The sequence below is a fragment of the Aquarana catesbeiana genome, linkage group LG02 (assembly GCF_042186555.1).
Source record: "Aquarana catesbeiana isolate 2022-GZ linkage group LG02, ASM4218655v1, whole genome shotgun sequence".
Lineage (NCBI taxonomy): Eukaryota > Metazoa > Chordata > Amphibia > Anura > Ranidae > Aquarana > Aquarana catesbeiana.
The window spans coordinates 325,823,229-325,836,706 of NC_133325.1; the positions used below are offsets into that span (position 1 = coordinate 325,823,229).

General features: G+C 49.7%; 2 protein-coding genes across 4 annotated transcripts in view; one reads left to right on the forward strand and one right to left on the reverse strand.

Moving 5' to 3' along the window:
* Positions 1–660: 660 nt before the first annotated feature.
* On the reverse strand, positions 661–9,298 carry LOC141126936 (uncharacterized). Its single transcript, XM_073613012.1, has 3 exons — positions 9,053–9,298; positions 1,680–2,486; positions 661–944 (listed from the first exon to the last, which is right to left on the reverse strand). Exons 2-3 carry the CDS (start codon positions 2,446–2,448, stop codon positions 661–663), a joined length of 1,053 nt encoding a protein of 350 aa, XP_073469113.1. The 5' UTR covers positions 2,449–2,486; positions 9,053–9,298.
* A 3-nt stretch (positions 9,299–9,301) lies between these two features.
* The window catches only part of GCC2 (GRIP and coiled-coil domain containing 2), a 103,179-nt gene continuing 99,002 nt past the window's right edge, over positions 9,302–13,478 (forward strand). For all 3 annotated transcript variants that reach the window (XM_073614798.1, XM_073614799.1, XM_073614800.1), the window contains exon 1: positions 9,302–9,408. In XM_073614798.1, coding sequence (XP_073470899.1) covers positions 9,403–9,408 — 6 coding nt within the window. In that variant the 5' untranslated portion in view covers positions 9,302–9,402. The remainder of the gene's footprint in view (positions 9,409–13,478) is intronic.

Consider the following 13,478-nt stretch of genomic DNA (forward strand, 5'->3'; position numbering starts at 1 on the left):
TGTATTGCAATAATGCTCAAAAGTGTGATTCAGTGCTTAAGCATGGCAGTTCACAGAACACTACAATACACAGAATCCACTGGAACACTTACCAGCCAGTCAGCAAAATAAAAAAAAGTTTACATTGTTTGAACAGTTTGTGTTTGGTATAGGTTGGATACATTTGCAAATATATATGAAGCCGCACTGCCACGTCAAGACTCCTCTGCAAAGTGCAGTCCCTAACTCTACTCTAACATTGTTTTCAAATGGAGACATACATAGCAAGAAATTCATTGAGAGTCTAAACTAGTTCAACAAATTCATAAAAAAAAAAACAGGAGGTATTGGTTGCATATATTTGCAATCATATGTGAAATCACCTATTTTAGCAAAAAAAGTTCCAAAACATGCCTGAAAAAACGACTGGGCTCCTCCTTAATCAGGACCCGTCAACTTCCACAAAAATTAAACACTGGCCGTTTTTTCTGGTTCGGTCCCTGCACTATCCTTAAAATGACAATCCTGACAAAATTCCTCAGTGTCTCATTCGTAAGTCACTTACTTATGACCCTCCTGATCCACATCCCTCCCTCCTTCCTTGTCTGCAGAAAAGAAAAAATCTACTGGCCTCCAACCTCCTTTCACAGCCGGACCAACTTGTACTGTCTTTTATTTTTTCTATTTTTGTTTCTTTTTCTGGTTCTTTTTCTTTTGTCCATGATGATCAAGGGTTCTTCTGCAGGGGAGGGCTGATGACACTTCTGGTCTTTGAATTTCTTTCTTTTTTGCTTTCTGACAGTGAACGCCACTTTTTCGTGGAGTCTCAGTGTCAACATCGCTTTCTGGAGGAACCGTAGAGCGATCACGACGTTTTAGTGGAATCCTTGGGTGAAGGTATTTCTTTGATGCTTTCTGAAAGAGACGGCTATGTTTTCGTCGAGTATCAGTTTCATCGTCCCTTCCTGGAGGAAGCATAAAGCGAACATGACGTTTTGGTTTCTCATTTTGAAAATCGCACTCTGGTGGAGTCTCCTTGTGGAGGTCGCACTCTGGTGGAGTCTCCTTATGGAGGTCGCACTCTGGTGGAGTCTCCTTGCCTGGGTCGCACTCTGGTGGAGTCTCCTTGCCTGGGTCGCACTCTGGTGGAGTCTCCTTGCCTGGGTCGCACTCTGGTGGAGTCTCCTTGCCTGGGTCGCACTCTGGTGGAGTCTCCTTGCCTGGGTCGCACTCTGGTGGAGTCTCCTTGCCTGGGTCGCACTCTGGTGGAGTCTCCTTGCCTGGGTCGCACTCTGGTGGAGTCTCCTTGCCTGGGTCGAACTCTGGTGGAGTCTCCTTGCCTGGGTCGCACTCTGGTGGAGTCTCCTTGCCTGGGTCGCACTCTGGTGGAGTCTCCTTGCCTGGGTCGCACTCTGGTGGAGTCTCCTTGCCTGGGTCGCACTCTGGTGGAGTCTCCTTGCCTGGGTCGCACTCTGGTGGAGTCTCCTTGCCTGGGTCGCACTCTGGTGGAGTCTCCTTGCCTGGGTCGCACTCTGGTGGAGTCTCCTTGCCTGGGTCGCACTCTGGTGGAGTCTCCTTGCCTGGGTCGCACTCTGGTGGAGTCTCCTTGCCTGGGTCGCACTCTGGTGGAGTCTCCTTGCCTGGGTCGCACTCTGGTGGAGTCTCCTTGCCTGGGTCGCACTCTGGTGGAGTCTCCTTGCCTGGGTCGCACTCTGGTGGAGTCTCCTTGCCTGGGTCGCACTCTGGTGGAGTCTCCTTGCCTGGGTCGCACTCTGGTGGAGTCTCCTTGTCTGGGTCGCACTCTGGTGGAGTCTCCTTGCCTGGGTCGCACTCTGGTGGAGTCTCCTTGCCTGGGTCGCACTCTGGTGGAGTCTCCTTGCCTGGGTCGCACTCTGGTGGAGTCTCCTTGCCTGGGTCGCACTCTGGTGGAGTCTCTTTGCCTGGGTCGCACTCTGGTGGAGTCTCCTTGTCTGGGTCGCACTCTGGTGGACTGGCAATGTCTGGGTCGCACTCTGGTGGAGTGGCAATGTCTGGGTCGCACTCTGGTGGACTGCCAATGTCTGGGTCGCACTCTGGTGGAGTGGCAATGACTGGGTCGCACTCTGGTGGAGTGGCAATGTCTGGGTCGCACTCTGGTGGAGTGGCAATGTCTGGGTCGCACTCTGGTGGAGTGGCAATGTCTGGGTTGCACTCTGGTGGAGTGGCAATGTCTGGGTCGCACTCATACTGTCTTTTATTTTTTCTATTTTTGTTTCTTTTTCTCTTTCTTTTGTCCAGTTCTGTAATGATTGAGGGTTCTTCTGCACGGAGGGCTGATGACACAGTCTCAGTGTCAACGTTGCTTTCTGGAGGAAGCATAGGGCGATCACTATGTTTTGGTGGAGTCTCCTTGTGGAAGTCGCACTCTGGTGGAGTGGCCACGTCTAGGTCGCACTCTGGTGGAGTCTCAATGTGATGGTCGACAGGCATGCCGTGAGAGCCTTGTTTGCAGTAAATACCGTGTACATCTTCAATAAAAAAAAAAAAAAAAAGGAATTAGATTTAGCACCTATATATAATGTTTGGGGGTTCTAAGTAATTTTCTAGCAAAAAAAGCTCGTTTTTAACTTGTAAACACCAAATCTCAAAACAAGGGTTGGGGCTGAAGTGATTAAGACAGAATTGATGGAAGAACCCGGGGTATGCCTTTTAAGTACGATAGATGGATCTAGGATCCCGCAAAACACCCATGTAACGATAGTTGGGACTCTCTTTCAGGCCCGTAAACTTACAGCCCAAAAATGGATGTCTCCACATTCTGACATTAGGCAAATGGAAAATGCAAATAAATGATACGGTACTTAGAGAAAAATATATAAATCTATATAGGAACTGCCCAGAAAAATGTGGTAAGGTATGGGGGATGTGGCTGCCTACCATGGGTTCAGCACTCACAACCATCAATTAGGTAGAGTGGCACAAGGGGTCTGAGGACAGATATAGTTGTGACGATGTATTGACCTTTTATTACGCTAGATATATATGAACCTATATTTATTTATATATAAATATAGCAGTGTAAAAACTTGAATGGTGGGATTGGAAGATAAAGATATTAGTAGGATACAATGTTATGAGGTTTTTGTTTTTTTTCTTAACCACTTCAATACCAGGCACTTAGACACCTTCCCGCCCAGACCAATTTTCAGCTTTCAGCGCTGTCGCAATTTGAATGCGAATTGCGCGGTCATGCTACACTGCACCCAATTTTTTTATCATTTTGTTCCCACAAATAGAGCTTTCTTTTGGTGGTATTTCATCACCTCTGCGTTTTTTATTTTTTGCGCAACAAATAAAAAAAGACAGAAAATTTTGAAAAAAAACACGTTTTTCTTTGTTTCTGTTAAAAATTTTTGTAAATATGTACGATTTCTTCTTCAATGATGGGCATTGATATAGCTGCACTGACGGGCACTTATACGGCGGCACTGATGGGCACTCATAGGCGGCATTGATGGGTACTTACGGGTGGCACTGATAGGTGGGCACTGATGGGTGGCACTGATGACACTGATTGGTAGCATTGCTGGGCATCACTGCAATATACTGGTGCCAATCAGGGCCCATTTGTGGGCCCTGATTGGCACAGATTGGGCACATGTGGATGGTCATGGGGTACATACCTGGCCATCCACATGTTGCCCCTCTGCTTGGTGGTCCTAGTGGCAATTCCTGCTGGTCCAGTGTGGTCATCTGAGGGGGTCTGCGCTGATAAACAATCAGCGCAGACCCCCCCTGTCAGGAGAGCCGCCAATCGGCTCTCCTTTACACGTGTCTGTCAGACGCGAGTGAGGAAAAGCCGATCGACGGCTCTTCCTATTGACATCGTGATCAGCCGTGATTGGACATGGCTGATCACGTGGTAAAGAGCCTCCGCCGGAGGCTCTTTACCAAGATCAGTAGAGCGGTGTGTCAGACTGACACACCGCTCCACCGATCACCGCGATGCGTGCCAACGCGGGCGCGCGGCGGCATGTTATCCTGCTGGACGTCATATGACGCCCAGTCAGGATAACTGAACCACCGCCCGGCCGTCATTTGCTATGGGCTGGGCGGGAAGTGGTTAAAGTAGATGTAAACCCAATTCATGAAATTTGAGCTGCAGTGTTTTTTTTATTGAAGAGCTTCATAGGAAATACAGAAAGTACAATAAAAAAACATATCAAGGTACGTGTATTTGGCATCAAGCTGGCATTATAATTCAAACATTTGTAAACAAACGAACCAGTGTTTATTGCCCCTCACACTCCCTCCATAGTAGATCTGGTAGGAAACTAGCCCTATGTTTCCTGGAATCATTGGGAGGGCCTATTCAAGTAGGGAGGTGTTGCTGCAGTGCCCTATTAGTGTTACTGTGTGCGGAGGGCCAGTAAGGGGGCATAAGGCAGTGTTTGGTTGTACTATTAGTCATATGAAGAAAATGGGTAGCTTCCGACTCTAGGCCGTCTCGCTACCCCAGCTCTTTCTTAGAGGTAAATTAGTGTAGAGGGGGGATAGAGGAAGAATGGAAAAAATAGATAGAACAGAGAGATGGGGGGGGGGTTGAAGGAGGTGGACCTCCATGGAGGGTACAGACCACCAGGGGGCTGTATGGGGAGGGGGTGGGAAAAGCCACCAACTACCCTCTCCAGGTGCCCCCGGGTGTTGCATGTGATGTACAGATTCTATTGTTCTTTGGATCCATATCACCGAAGGGATATAGACCCGGATTACAAAGGGTCAAATGCTCTCTTGTGTCAGATTTAAACATTGTTGCGAGTTCCAATATTCAAGCCAGGGGGGCCATATAGTCGAAAAGTGTGAAATTCTATCCTGTGCGGCATGGATCAGCTCCTCTATCGCTGCTATGTGGTTGATTCGGCGTGTCCATTTCTTCATGGACGGGGTAATTTGGACTTCCAATGGACCGGCAAGCATAGCCTAGTGGCATTAATCATATGCATGGCTACCAACTTGTAGTGTCTTTTGTGGGGAATTTTGGAGTGATCGAAGAGGTATTGCTCTGGTGAGAACTCCAGGGCGAGCGAGGTGATTTTGGTCATTACTGCATGGACCCTTCTCCAATATGGCTGGATCATTGGGCCACCATACAGTATATGGAGAAGGGTACCTAGACCTTGCACACATCTCCAACATCAGTCGGAAATTGTAGGAAAGAATTTGTGGAGTGTTTCCAGCGTTCTATACCATTTCATTTTAATCTTATACCCATTTTCCTGTGTGTGTGTGTATGTTGAGGGAGCCTTTGTGAATATACAGGTGAATTCGGTCCCAACTGGTGTCCTCTATCGTCCTATTTAGCTCAGTTTCCCAGTAGGCATGCTCCAAATGCAGAGAAGCATAGGGTTCCCCGAACATCGCAGCGTAGAGCACTGAAATTAAGTGACTCTGGGGGGAGGGGCCAGTACACAATGATTCCAAGACTGTTGGGGTTTTCCTAAAGCTGTCTCTGTTCGCAGGGCTGTTAAGATAATGTTTTAGTTGGATATAGGCCCAGAAGTGGAACGACTTAGTGTTCGAGATTGCTGCAAGTTCTCCCTGTCAGAGGAATCTTCCCCTGAAGAAGAAATGTTGGGCTTGCATTTCCGGGTGTGACCATTCAGCTGCTAGGTAGGCCTGTTCCATACCAGGCGGGAAGTCGGGCTTTTTCTTTAATAGATGTGATCATGCAGGTTTTCACTGAAAGTGAGTGTACCCTGCATGCCCTGTCAAAGGCACCTAGGGTTGCTCTGATAAGAGGGTTAGCTTGAATGGATGTCGATATGTGTTTCTGCGGGAGCCAAGGGGCTAAACGCAATCCAACCCCCCAGATCAGTTGTTCTAGCAATACCCAACCCTTGTGTCATGTATGGAGCCTCCAGTCCACTACTCGGGTCAGGTGTACCGACCAGTAATATCTCTGCAGGTCCGGGAGGCCGATTCCGCCTTTAGTTTTTGGCAATGCTAATTTTGACCATCCAATACGCGCTGTCTTATTTCTCCAGAGAAAGACCCTACACATCCTCCTGTAGGTTGCGAAAAAGTTGGGTGGCAAATGGATTGGGACAGTTTGCAGTTTATACAATAAACGAGGGAGTACTGTCATCTTGAGAATTGCAGCCCGACCAAACCATGATATGGTGGGGGCCTCCCATCTATTGAAATCCTGCTATATAATTCTCAGTTCTGCGAAGAAGTTATTTTCGTATAAATCTTTAAGCTTACTAGGGAGTTGTATACTTAGATAGGTAAGGGCATCTGTTTTCCAGCGAAATGGGAAGTTATTCTGACAAAGTTGAACTATTGTGGGGGTAATGAAATGTTTAGCGCGAAGGATTTTGAGTAATTGATCTTTAGGTTCGAGATAGTCTTAAATTGTTCCAGAACTGGCATTCGATTGGGTAGGGACATTAGCGGGGACGAGAGGAAGAGCAGGATATCATCTGCAAAGGCGGCAATCTTATATTCCCATTGGTGTACTTCTATGCCCTTGATATTTGGGTTCGCTCGAATGCAACGGAGAAGGGGTTCTAGTGTAAGGATATACAGTATGGGGGAGAGGGGGCACCCCTGTCTGGTCCCATTTTAGAAGGGGGAAGGCATTCAACAGGTGGCCTTTAACCCGGACTCTAGACCTGGGCTTGGTGTATAGCGTCTTGATAAAGGCCCGCATACAGGGACCCAATCCCAGGGTCTCTAGGACTGCGTTCATGTAGTCCCAGGCCACTCTGTCGAACGCCTTCTCTGCGTCCATGGCCATAAAGCAGCCTTCACATTGGGTAGAGGTGAGCCAGTGGTGTAAATTGAGGGCCTTAATGGTGTTGTCCCTGACTTCTCTTCCAGGGACAAAACCGACCAGGTCCAGGCACACCCATGCAGGTACATGATAGGTCAGTCGGGAGGCCAGGATCTTGGCAATTTAACATCTGCATATAAAAGGGAAATGGGTCGATAGTTGGCTACGTCAGTGGGATCACCGAGATGTATGCCTCTAGTAGGCTTCCTGATGTGCAGGGAGTGTGGGAGAGGGCGTTGAAGGCCTTAAAACATCCCGGCGCTAGAAGATCAGCAAAACTTTTGTAGTATTGTGCCGAGAAGCCGTCCGGCCCCAGGCTTTTGCCAGGCTTCGTGGCCTTCAAGGCCACCTCTGCTGAGAGTGGGGCTTCCAAGGCTTACCAATCCTTAGTCGAAAGCACCTGGGGGCTATATCTGTTTAAAAACTCCCGTATGATATTCACACGCATGGTCTCATCAACAGATATAGTGTACTGTAGATGTAAGGGTTTGTTTCTGCGTGGATCTCGCTAAGAGCCTTACCGGTTTGTGGCCCTGTTCATAGAATAGCTTCTGTGATAGGATTTGCCATTTTCGTGCCCTTTTGAATAGCTCCTCAAGAAGGAGTGCTCTAGTGTCAGCTAAGTCTTTTGCCACCTTCCTTGCCAGTGAGGATTTATGCTGCGCCTCCAGTTAGACTATTTTGTCAGATATGCTTTTAATACTAGCTTGGTGCTCTCTTTTCTTCCTGGCTGCAATGGCTAACAGATGCCATCTTACCACGCATTTGTGTGCTTCCCAATGAGTCATGGGGGACACATCTGGTGTGTCATTATATCGGAAGTAGTCCCTAATAGTCTGTTTGATTTCTGCGAGGTCTCTAGGATCGAACAGTAGGGTGGCATCTAGCCTTCATATTTTGGTAGAGGTTTCCCTCTGCGGGAATTGTAGAGTCAGCGTGGTCGGTTGATGGTCAGAGAGTACCATACTTTCTATGATCACATCATAGAGGTATGACAGGTCAGTCTGGTGAATGAAGAGGTAGTCGAGACTCGAGTAGCAGTTATGTGGGGATGAGAAAAATGTATAGTCCTTCCCCCGTGGGTTTAAGGTGCACCAAGTGTCGTGGAGCGTGAGGGAGGCCAAGTGGAGCTTTACTTGGCGCAAGGCCAAGAATGGGAGTAAGGATGTGCCATTGGAGGTATCAAGAAGCAGATCCAGGGCTATGTTAAAGCCCCCCCCAGGATTAAGAGGCCTGTCTGAAATAATGTGGGTTGCAAGAGGACCTCCTTCAAAAAGGTCACCCAGCCAGAGTTGGGGCAGTATATGTTTGCCAGGGTCACTGTTCTGTTTTTCCAGATCCCCTTTAAGAAGGGGAATCTGCCCTCTGGGTGAAGAACTTGGTCTGTGAGGCAAAATGCAAATGATTTTGCGAGCAGTATCGAGACCCCCTTTGTTTTGGAGTCTGCACAAGTCGCATGAAATACCTCAGGGAATCGGCTATTGGATAGGCGGGATACGGAGCCTGATTTAAAGTGTGTTCCTTGTAGAAATACCACCTGAGCTCTACGGCGGTTTAATTCAGCAAGAACCCTACTGCGTTTTTTGGGTATAGTGAGGCCCTTGGTGTTCAGGGATGGAACCTTGAGGGACAAAGGAGCTGATGACCGCACTGTAGGAGGCATGTTCAGTAAATAGGAATGATGAGGAAGGTTTGGGGGGGTAGGGGGTAAGAAGAGAAAAGCAGGAAAGAAGAAAAGATAAGGAAGGGGGCCGAGCCTGTCTCGGGAGGCACCTCAGATTGCTATCGTAGCCTAAAGGGGGTTTGAGACAGAAGTGATTCTCCTTACCCCTCTATGTGGAGTGCTACAAATTTACCAGAGGTAATGTCAGTCCAGCTGAGTTACCTAAGTGCCGGTTCACACAGGGGCGGCACGACTTGCAGGTCGACTCACTGAGGCGACTTGCAAAACAACTTCTGTATAGAAGTCAATGCAAGTTGCCTGAAGTCGCCCCAAAAATACTAAAGGAACCTTTTTCTAAGTCGGAGCAACTTGCGTCGCTCCTATTAGAACGGTTCCATAGTACAGAACGGGACGCGACTTAACCTAATTGCCACCCAAACTACCATGGTGGTCTGTCGAGGTCTCCATCCCCAACAGCATCCAAATCAAAGATGCGTCCGAGGGCAAGGGGGTCCCATCCACCAGCGGGTCTCTAAAAGGCATCTAAACTGTGAATGCTGTGCCCCCAGGCCCCGCGGTAAGCCAACCCTAGTCACCTGTCTCATGCTGCAAGTCCAGATGGCTGCTCTTTCTCCCTGCCCTCCTGCACTCGTTGTTACTAGGGTTTCACTGCTGACCAGCAGGCTGGGCTCGGCTGGGGATGGAGCCAAGTCCCAGCAGGAACATGTTAGCCGTGGAGTCCGGGTGGGGGGAGTGCTCTAAGAGACATCTATGGCAGGGACACTCAGCTGATGCAGCCCAGAACGCCCCTCCCTGAGCCGGCCAGAGTAGGCGGTGCTCAGTGTGATGGCGTCAGTGGAGAAGAGGGCGTGTCGGAGCTCTTTACGTGTAGCAGGTGACGGAGCCGGAAGTGGAGGGTCCCTGCAGTGTTGTGGTTATTGCGGAAATGGAGGTGAGTGTGTTAGGGGTACGTTGTCATGTGCTGTGTATTGGCACTGGGAATCACAGCATCCAGGTTGTGTGTGTTTGTGCAGCTGTCGGTCTGCCTGTTATGGCATTAGTGCTTGTCAGAGTGTTGTTCTCCGGATTTCACGTCGCTTAATGTAGACTGAACATATATTTCTATTTAGAACTTGTATTTAATAGTATAGGGAAGGGTTACAACAACTGTCAGTTTTTTATTGCTTCCTGTGTCCTATTGGATAGATTACCCTTCACTTCCTGTTCTGGAAACACCAATAGGAAGCGAGAGGAAATCCTCTCAGGGCTAGTTTTCCCTGGCACAGCCCTCTGAAGAGTAATCTGCTTTTGGAGCGCTCGTTGGAAAGCATTTGATAGGCTCTGAGAAGGTGTTGTAGCCCCTTGAACCCCATTCTAGCATGCCGTGTACATTCAGTTATATGGTTCATGTTCTGCAGGGATCGTTTTTACACACTTCTGCGCCCCCTTTGCAACTAGAGGGGAGAGTGGTTGGGGCAGTAAAACCGTGGCTCAACAGAGTGGTTTTATTAGTCTCCATTCACTAGTGTAAACACGTGCTTTGACCAGAGGTGGTCATCTTTCTTGATATGGGGTTTTCAAGTACAGCCCTTGTATACAACAAAGGGCCACACGTAAAATTCACTGAATATGCAGTCTCGGGGACGGCGACCGCAGGCGTGCTGCAAGGGACGGCGACCGCAGGCGTGCTGCAAGGGACGGCGACCGCAGGCGTGCTGCAAGGGACGGCGACCGCAGGCGTGCTGCAAGGGACGGCGACCGCAGGCGTGCTGCAAGGGACGGCGACCGCAGGCGTGCTGCAAGGGACGGCGACCGCAGGCGTGCTGCAAGGGACGGCGACCGCAGGCGTGCTGCAAGGGACGGCGACCGCAGGCGTGCTGCAAGAGACGGCGACCGCAGGCGTGCTGCAAGAGACGGCGACCGCAGGCGTGCTGCAAGAGACGGCGACCGCAGGCGTGCTGCAAGAGACGGCGACCGCAGGCGTGCTGCAAGAGACGGCGACCGCAGGCGTGCTGCAAGAGACGGCGACCGCAGGCGTGCTGCAAGGGACGGCGACCGCAGGCGTGCTGCAAGGGACGGCGACCGCAGGCGTGCTGCAAGGGACGGCGACCGCAGGCGTGCTGCAAGGGACGGCGACCGCAGGCGTGCTGCAAGGGACGGCGACCGCAGGCGTGCTGCAAGGGACGGCGACCGCAGGCGTGCTGCAAGAGACGGCGACCGCAGGCGTGCTGCAAGAGACGGCGACCGCAGGCGTGCTGCAAGAGACGGCGACCGCAGGCGTGCTGCAAGAGACGGCGACCGCAGGCGTGCTGCAAGAGACGGCGACCGCAGGCGTGCTGCAAGAGACGGCGACCGCAGGCGTGCTGCAAGAGACGGCGACCGCAGGCGTGCTGCAAGAGACGGCGACCGCAGGCGTGCTGCAAGAGACGGCGACCGCAGGCGTGCTGCAAGAGACGGCGACCGCAGGCGTGCTGCAAGAGACGGCGACCGCAGGCGTGCTGCAAGAGACGGCGACCGCAGGCGAGCTGCAAGAGACGGCGACCGCAGGCGAGCTGCAAGAGACGGCGACCGCAGGCGAGCTGCAAGAGACGGCGACCGCAGGCGAGCTGCAAGAGACGGCGACCGCAGGCGTGCTGCAAGAGACGGCGACCGCAGGCGAGCTGCAAGAGACGGCGACCTGCAAGAGACGGCGACCGCAGGCGAGCTGCAAGAGACGGCGACCGCAGGCGAGCTGCAAGAGACGGCGACCGCAGGCGAGCTGCAAGAGACGGTCAGAGACTGCGGTCATACTGCAGGATACTGTCAAAGTGTGAATGTGCTTTATAGTAGCTGTATGAGACTGGGGACATATTACATGAGGCTGTTAGAAATTACTGCTATACTAGGACAATAGTGAAACCATTTTGTTTCTGCTATGACACCTGAGGGCTACACAAAAGTACCAAAGGGCCACAGACTGGGCACCAGGGCCTTAGACAGTTGTCACCAGTCCAGGTATGCCCATTGTAAGAATTCCCCATGATTTATCTTCTAGTGGCAGCTGACTTTTTATATTTCCTAATTTTTTGGCCTCCTGGCAAACAAAATGTGGGAAAACAGCAGTGAAAACCTGATACACAGGTTCTGACACTCCCCAGTTTAGCCCAAACCAGGAAAATAGAGATACTTCCAAATTCAGAGTATTATTTGCTTTAGCCTAGGTTCACACTAAGCTGCTGGAATGAAGCCGAACTCTCACGATTTCACTCCTGCATGTCAGTCCCAATTTCAGCTGCGATTTCACAGACATCTGTGCGGGTCTCTGCACAGATGTCAATGGAGATCGCAAAAAGTAGAATAGAAACTATTTTTTTTTTTTAATCGGTGCGGTGCTGCAAATGCAGCGTCATACCGATTAATTGGTGCCATTGCCGGCAAATGACATGTCAAATCGCACCAATGTGAACCAGGGATCACTCATTTTTGTAGCATTGACGCATCAGTTTTTTCATAGAACATAGGGCCACACACTGGTTTATGCCCACAGATGTTTATGTAATATAGGGTTCTATTTATAAATGTTTTCACACATGTTTCTAATTGAGTATAATTGGAAAATGTATGAAACCTGAGAGTTGCTTAAATTTAGTGTGAAAAAATGTATAAATCTACCCTGTAATGGGGTGAATTTACTAAAATGGGTGCAAACAAAATCTGGAGCAGCTGTGCATAGTAGCCGATCGGCTTCTAACTTCAGCTTGTTCAGGCAAGCTTTGTAAAATGAATGCTGTTGCTGTACATGGAGGCTTTTTTTTCTTAAAGTTATTGAAAGGTTCACTTTAACAGATCTGGGTTGGAAAATTCTGATGACTTTATACAGTTGCTCAATAGACCATTTGTGCCTCCAATTGATTTTTACTTAACAGCCTTCCCCTTGTGGTACTCGCACTTGCACGCCGCTGAATACAAACAAAACACAAGCCAGCACCAGTATCCTGATCGCCAATCAACTGAACTGTAGTAATGCTAAACCCAATTTGAACTAATGCTAACAGAGTTTAAAAGTATCAGCATTAACAAACCCAAGAATAAAGGTATGCACACTACATCTAAAACCCTAATCGTGGGTGAATGTATGCGTTCATCAGAAGGGTACCCCTGGGAATGTGTGCAAAGTATCTAGAACTTAATTGTCAATATTAGGTGGCTATTGTCGGGGCCCTTCTGTAAGGTGGTGCATGTGAGGCTGTCTCTATAAGGCTGTCCACATTAGATAGTTGATGGGCTGTTAGGTAAGACTCAGTCTGTATTGGCATTAACTGTATACCGCAAGGGATTAAACTTAGTAGTTCCGCTTACCGCTCCTGGCGTGCAACAAGTCTGGTCTCATATGCTTAGCGGTCAGTTGTCCCAGATGTCTGTTATCAAGATCAGGCCCTCGCAGGGCTCAGTCCCAGAGTTAGACTCTCACCAGCTCTGTCAGTATCAGTCCCTCTGAAGGTGGACACAGGCAAGTAGTAACAGCAGGTCTGTGCCCAACAGTCCTCTTCACCAGAGGCTTTCGGTGGTTCAGTCCTCAGCCACTATAGACACCACGCGCAGCTCCAGCCCCCACCAGGCTCTCTCCCAGTGTAGGCACACAGAGCAGCAGGTCCTCACACTATAGTTTCCCTGCACTGACTGCTCAGATCTCTGCAGAACTGCCTGGGAAAAGTCCTGTGCTCTCCTCCCCCTCGTGGCAGGGAATTGTGGGCATTAGTGTCTGAAACTCCATTCGTTTCTATTGTATAGCAGCCTCTCCGGACTGCATTTCCCCATATCCATTGCAGAATGCACATTCAGGTTGTAGGGGGAAGTGGACAGAGCACTCATACACGCAGCGGCCCACATATAGCCAGCTATGAGGGGAGGGGACGTGTATGTGTAAAAGACATACAGTGGGGAAAATAATTATTTGACCCCCTGCAGATTTTGTAAGTTTGCCCACTGAAAGAGAAATGAGGGGTCTAGAATTTTTATCATGGGTGTATTTTAAATGATACT

What these genes read in the sequence shown, in the direction of transcription:
- LOC141126936 (XM_073613012.1), bottom strand. Translation starts at nt 2,448, where the DNA reads ATGCCTGTCGACCATCACATTGAGACTCCACCAGAGTGCGACCTAGAC. An exon ending in TCCACCAGAGTGCGACCCAG is followed by an intron (nt 945 to 1,679) that starts GCAAGGAGACTC and finishes TGCTTCCTCCAG; the next exon opens with GAAGGGACGATGAAACTGAT.